General features: G+C 36.8%; 1 protein-coding gene across 1 annotated transcript; it reads right to left on the bottom strand.

Moving 5' to 3' along the window:
• Nucleotides 1-1,264: 1,264 nt before the first annotated feature.
• Nucleotides 1,265-6,970, bottom strand: LOC115779450 (polymeric immunoglobulin receptor-like). The gene is made up of 8 exons (XM_030728165.1): nt 6,854-6,970; nt 6,349-6,669; nt 5,161-5,481; nt 4,773-5,069; nt 3,811-3,873; nt 2,779-2,874; nt 2,608-2,684; nt 1,265-1,513 (listed from the first exon to the last, which is right to left on the bottom strand). Exons 1-8 carry the CDS (start codon nt 6,888-6,890, stop codon nt 1,358-1,360), a joined length of 1,368 nt encoding a protein of 455 aa, XP_030584025.1. The 5' UTR covers nt 6,891-6,970; the 3' UTR covers nt 1,265-1,357.
• Between the last annotated feature and the right edge of the window lie 390 nt (nt 6,971-7,360).

Raw genomic sequence — 7,360 nt, 5'->3', positions numbered from 1 at the left:
AAATATCTTGGTATAATTCCATGTACAATGGAGGAATATTCGAATTATATTTGTTAAGGGAGTGTTGAGGAACGATACAACACCGCATAGCTCGAGCACTCGAATGCCGAGATGTAGATTTTATTGCATTAATCAAGCCGACGTTGCCCCCTACTGGGCATAACAGGACATAGCTGGAAAGCTACCTCTACAATATCACAATAGGTTAAGGCCGACACAGGCTACAGAAGGCCTAATTAAAATAAAAAAATAAATAAACTTTTTCCCGGGATTCCCGGGAAATGGCTCGTCATTTCCCGGGATTTGATTCATGTCATTTTCGGGAAAAATATTAAACCCTATTCAGCAGTATACTGTTACAGCTGCTGTGAAGGACTGACTGCTGTTCTTCATCCTGCAGGTTCTTCATCCTGACAGTAGAATATGATTGCAGTCAAGGAGCAATGCAAAAAAAGGTGCTGTGTAATTTTTATATTTTAGTCTGCACCCACTGTGATATGCTTTCTACAGCGGTCTTTTCAAAAGTTCATGGAAAGATTTATCTTAAAAAGAACATCTTTTATCAGCATTTTTTCTGTCATTTAGAAAGTCCAAAAATGTTTATCCTAGAAAAAATAAAGCTACTACTTTTCATTTCATTAGTGATTTAAAACAGTGAGTACACTCAATAACAAGTTTTACAATTAACATACATGAATCCAATCCAAAAAACAGTTAATGGGTGTTGCAATTTGAAGTCTTCTCCAATACATTTATTTCAAATACTGCACCATAATTATTGTATTCAGTGTTACACATTACCAGCAGGGGGCGCACTGTGACACACTAACCAGTGATACAGTGTGAAGCTGTTTGTTTCTGGCTCCTCTGAAAAAGGGTCAAAGTACAGGGTGTGTGTCTGCTTCCCTTGTACCAAACTCTCTGTACTAGAAATGACCGAGTTTGGTTTGAACTTCTGACCAAGTCAACAGTTTTGTGAATGTTCTTTGAGTGAATTTTCTTTGAGTGCACTTGCTTAATAAGGCAAAAGACATATTTATGCCCTGATGTCTGTTTTATATATATAAACTGCTTTTTTCCTTTTGCTCTATTTTTTGATCCAAATGTCTAAAATTGACCCATTCTGATAAAGTGACAATTTCTGTTTAAATAGATTGAATGAAATAAATGTACTATTAAATATATCATTACAAGCTTGAGAAATTAAATTTGTTTCACTTTGCTTATTTTCTTTAATCTCATCTTGATCATTTACATTCGGGTTTTTACACAATTTTATAAAAACAGAGCAAATCATTTTATGAACACTCTAAACAAAAATGAAAGCAAAGGTATGGATCACATTTCCAAAGTCTATTTATCTTCTGTTGGTTTTATGGAAATTTTCATTACAGTAGATTTCTTCTGTTGTGGTCAAGTTTTCATAGTCTTCTTCATCTCTACCTGCATCTTCATGGTGGTTACAGTCACTTTGTTGTTTGTTGGTCATCACAGCTTCTTGATTTTCATAGATCTAAAGAAGAATCAACACACAATAAACAGAACAAAGAACAACACATGATGAAGAGACCTGGGTTCTTAATTGAGACATTTTCTACTGAGCACTTTAGCCAAACTAAATTAATGCCTTATGCTTGCTAGCTTGCTGCTTGCTAGCTGCAGACTTATAATGAACTCACGTGTAGTAAAAATTACACCTGCACTCTTTTGTCAACAGTTAATGTCACACTGTGATATGAAAGTGAAAACCGACCAGGGGAGCACCTCTTGGTGATTGTGATCTTGAACTTTGATTTTTTTTTTTAAAAATCAGTTCACTCTTAATCAGGCTACAACATCCCTTTTGTAGAGCTCTCTTCAGGCATCCTTGAGATACCATGTTCAGAATAAAAGAGAGGATGGACGCACAAATCGCAACAAACACTCACTTCACGGCTCATTAGATTGTACAATCAAGACCCTACAATAATACAGAAAAAAACCAACAACCAAACAACCCCCTAAAAGAAAGCACTTGGCGACAGTGGGAAGGAAAAATTCCCTTTTAATAGGAAGAAACCAGAACCTGGCTTAGGGAGGGGCAGCCATCTGCTATGACAGGTTGGGGATGAGGAGAAAGAGAAGGGCCAAAAGACATACTGTGGAAGAGAGCCAGCTATTAATAACTAACGCAAGTGAAGTCAGACGGCTGTTAAATACATACATACAAAAACCCCATTCAAAAATATGACTCAGTTTCTAGTTGCAACTTTTGTGGCCTCTCTGACTTTCAGCTACTCATCTGCTTTCACACAAGACTCATCCTTTGCTTTAGGTTTATGTGAGGCTGTTCATAGTTTTAGCAGCTTCATCAGGTTCCTTTTCCAAGTGTTAGAAAATAAAAAAAAATATGCACATATTTAGTCCACAAATTCTAGTTGTGCCACATTCCAAACAAATTTTACATATTAAACGCCAGTAATTTCTTTTATCCCATATATTCATAATGGAGTGTGTTATAGACACACCACTCTTTGTTGCCTTTAGGCGACTGTTTGTTGTGATTTGGTGCTCTGTAAATAAAATAGAACTGAAGTTTATTAAGTCTTTGGACTTTAGTTTTCTTACTCTGCATCCTGTCGCACCCACCACTTCCTCTGAGCTCTTTGCCTTGGCTGTATTTCTGCTCATGGTGTTATCAGCTTCTGAAAACACACAGCATTAGCTGATGCTATGCTGCTTTTGCATGCACATTTGAGTGTAAGGGTCAGTGTGTATGTATATGAATGTAAAACATACCTTTCACTCTGGAACGTCTGTACTTATAAACAATAACTAGCACACATGTCAGTAGCAGCACAGGAGGCACAGTGTAAACCACATAGAGTGCTGAACCTGAAAACCAGAAACAGTAAAAGTATGCATGTGTAGGTTCTCAGTCCTCCAGGTTATAGTAGTCTCTGGAGCTTGAAAAAACAAGCGGAAAGGACAAGCGGAACAACATCGCCATCCCTGATGTAGCAGGCTTATCAGAGAAACTCAGAAGAATTTTCTCCCAGCATGAAATCCCAGTTTAAACCTAGTCACACTCTAAGGCAAAAACTGGTTCATCCCAAGGACAAAACTGATGTCTGCTTGGAGGTCTACAGTGGAGAAACCAAACAGCCTCTTTACAAACACATGGCACAAGACAGAAGAGCCACCTCACAGGACAAGACTCAGCTGTACATCTGCACCTAAAGGAGAAAGAGTGCTCTTTGGAAGATGCCAGTGTTAACATTTTCACCCAAAACCACTGATTGCAATGACCCACGCCTTTCTTTCACAGCTTGGTGCATGTGATTATGCACATGAACAACGTGAACAACATGAATAACGCCCACTAAATACCAGGGTATTTAGTGGGCCTTTGAGAACTGAAGAAGCCTTTTGAATGAGAGGTGAATGTCTTCAAGAAACTTAAAGAAATCCAGTTGCCCTTTTTTCAAGCTCCAGAGGCAGAAAAAGTACACACTTTCCAAAACACTCAATTTTCACAGACATAGCAGCAGGACTGTGGGCTTGCATGATTTTAAATTAATTGTTGTATGTATTTTAATTTAACCACTGGTCACTGGTGTGCACACCTGTGGTTGTTATTATTAGCTTGACCTATATTCACTCCATGTAACTATGAAGCTATAACCATAACAAAACCACGTTAACCTTAAGTCATCGTGTGAAAATGTACTTGTTCTCACAACACTTACCTTTTGAAGTGCACACTAACACACACACACACACACACACACACACACACACACACACACATTGTTTCATTAATAGCTTTACCAGTGATATTTGTTCCCAGAGTCTCCACTGTGGTAAAAGGATTTACAGTGCTGGTGTGAAAGACTGCAAGAGAAAAGGACTCTTAGTCCTTACAGCAATTTTATCATAAGACAAACATTTTTTAACTACCCATTACATATTACTTACTGGTTCAAAAAAACTGAAAAACTCTAGTTATTTTAAACTTTTCTTCTTGCCTCATGAAATTTTCACTTTGATATGAGGCTTGTCAAAACATGTTATAGCATATGGAATATATATATATATATACACACACACAATAATTTTCCTGCAACTGTAGCAAGTGTTGATACCATGATTACATATCATCATAATGTGATGTTGAAGACAGACTGACTTTACAAACTGACAGAACAGGAACCCAATGATCCTGGTATTAAAACCTACGTGCTGATATGACCCTTTAAAGTTTACCCAACATGCAATTTTCCAAGTTGTCTCCATTGAATTACCAAAAAAAAGATAAAAAAAAAAAATCCATGTTAGCAATGCTTGTTTCTGTTACTCAATTTCATAGACATTAAATTGGTGGAGTTTTGCTATTGAAATGACATATATTCCATAATATTAATTCTCATGATATTAATATTCGGGCAAAGAAAAAAAAATCCCCCAAAATGTGTTTTGAACTTGTTTGAGCTTAGATAACTTAACAACCAAATCTAATGTTGAATTTAAAAAAAAATGAAATGAATATAAAATATAAGCAATAATATGACTACTGAGAGGCAGCAAAAGGTTTGCATAGTGATTACCAGCAGTGGTGAGTGAGGCTCTCAGTAGTTTCATTTTTAGTGCTGCTATTTTTTTTATGCTTGATGTCAACGCTGTACTGAAACTTGTTGTTTGATCACACTTCAGGCAACTGAACTGAGATCAAACAAGCACATAGCTTACAAATCTCTTCATTGTGTTATCATATACAAACTTGTTCAGCTTACCTGACAGCTCAATCTTGACGTAGTTTCCAACTGTCCACTGTGGGTCTGACCCACACCAGTATGTCCCAGCATCAGCTGCTTCCAGCTCTGTCAACCTCACCGAGAAAGAGCTGGAAGGAGCATCATCCTGCAGTGTGAACCTGCTTTCACTGGTCAACATGTCTGCGCAATTGTTGTGGTGGTCTCCCTTACAGAGGAACTTCCTCTTATCTCGGTGTTGTGGAGGATAAGGACACTGCAGAGTTAGTGGATGTCCTACAGTACCATTTATCTTAGCTGACTTGACACAGCACCAGTCTGTCAGATTGAAATAGACAGAATAATCAAATATTCAAGTTTCTTAGCAAACAACGTTTTCTTTCAGTGATTTACAATTATGACCTCTCACCTTCAACTTCCAGCTCAACAGCAGTAAAAACATCCAGGTCAGAGTTGCTTTGGACACCACAAAGGTAAGACCCTGAATCATTTTGGCTCAAATTGATAATGGTCACTGTGAAATTTCTCAATACATTTTCATCATCGAGTCTGAATCGTCCATTTTGTTTCTTCTCAGAAGTGATGAGTGCCTGCTGCAGACATGTGGAGGGTCGGTTTCCTCTGCAGATGTACTTCAGATTGTTCTGATACTGCGACTCATATGGACAACTGATGGATACCGAATATCTCTCATAACTTTGGATTTTGGTCACAATGTCACAGCAGCTGTCTGTCAAGAAGGTAAACAGCATGAGAAGATGTGTTGCAGCCATGAAAAAAATTATAGGACTTATGAGTTTTTTTTTTGGTTTTTTTTGGCACAGTTCTCACAGCAGAAAAGTCATTCTCACTACTCTTAACGCAGTTCTCAAATCAGTAACACATTTCCTCACCCACATGCCAGGTCATGTTTGTAAATGAGAACTGGTTCTCAAACATTTTACCTGGTAAAATAAAGGTTAAATAAATAAACAAAATATGCAAACATTAGCCTTTCTCATTGTTTTTACACATGCTTTACTAAAAATATTTGTGACTGTGTTGATGAACTTCTCACTTGAATCTCACAACTCATCAAAACAGTTTGTACTTTTGTGAGACACAACTCTAGATCACTCACTTTCCTGAATGCAGTCCTGACCAGTACTGCGCGTGTATGCCAATAATATATTTAAACTCTCAAATAAGCTTTAGAATGATCAATTTTTTTCTGACTTTAGAAAGAAAACTGCAAAAATGTAGGCCTAACGCAGAGTAAAAGTGGTCAGACACAAAAATTAAATGTGAATGATTTATTTTTAACCAAAATTGCTGAAATATACTCCTGAAACTATATTAATCATAAATCAGAATGAATGAACCGAATGAAATATATTCAGACTGTACATGCCCTTTTCAAATAAAAATATAGACTAATTTTTTACAGTTTTTAAAAGCCAAGAAAATAAATTACTAGTCTTTGTGATCTAGTAGTTTAAGATGGAATGTGATAATATTGGGTGGTATCTATTGCTGCACAATATCGGCACATAGAAAATTTGGGGTATGGGTTCTACTGAGTGCCCTTCTAGTTACATTTTGGGAAGTCTTTATTTACCTTGCACTAATTTCAGTTTGACTTCAGTGTAGATATCTTTCCAACTTTTGCTGACCCCACACCAGTATGTTCCAGCATCCACAGAATGAAGCTCAGAGATGGCCGTGGTGAAGATTCGTGCTGTTTTGTTATCATGGATTGAGTATTTGTTTTTCACTGGTTCTGATGTTGTAATAAGAACATCACTGCTGCCACAGCCGTTTTTACACAGGTACTTCTCATAAGATTCATAACCCTGATCATAGGAAAGGTTAACCTTTCTCCCCACATATCCAGTCACATGGATCACTCCCACCGCACTGGTCACACATCTCAGAGCAACTAGAAAGACAAAGCAATTTTTTTTTTTGTTTTTTTTTGTCAAGTTAGCTTTCACACTAGCAGTGTTAATACTGCGGAGCAAAATTACCAAGACCCGCATACTCCTTAATGCTAAAACATAAATTTACCATTTAATCAACATTTGCCTTTAATGTTTACTTATTTAATCAGTTAAACAACTTACTGCAGAGGGAGAACAGAAGGTTTTGAAGGGTCCACATCTTTGCTTTGGCTCATCGAAATAGAAACTTAACAGGAACTATTTTCAGTAATGAAAATATTAACACAGTGGGGTCATTTCATGCATCTTCAATGTGAAGGAAGAGGTGGAGCTGAACTATCAGCACAGAGGGCTGGCTCTTCTTATAAACTAATGTATAAAGTAATAATTTGTAAAGTGGCTGACATATTCCATCTAGTGGTGAAAGAGGGAAAGCTGTTTTACGTAAACCGCACTTTTAAAAGTAAAAGCCTTGTATTAAAAGAGTTAAAAGTATTTAAGTATATTTAGGAAACTGTAATTAAAGAATTGAAAGTGCAAGCTGACTGCAGAAAAATGACCCATGTGAGTTTTATATCTTATTATTGCTCAGACATTAATATGAATGCAGATTAATTATCTTAAAATTAAGATTAGGCACAACTAAGAGCAAAACTGGTATTTTCCTTTATTTCATATATATGTAATGGA

This window comes from Archocentrus centrarchus, chromosome 1, assembly GCF_007364275.1.
Source record: "Archocentrus centrarchus isolate MPI-CPG fArcCen1 chromosome 1, fArcCen1, whole genome shotgun sequence".
Classification (NCBI taxonomy): domain Eukaryota; kingdom Metazoa; phylum Chordata; class Actinopteri; order Cichliformes; family Cichlidae; genus Archocentrus; species Archocentrus centrarchus.
This window is presented reverse-complemented; position numbering and strand designations above follow the sequence as displayed.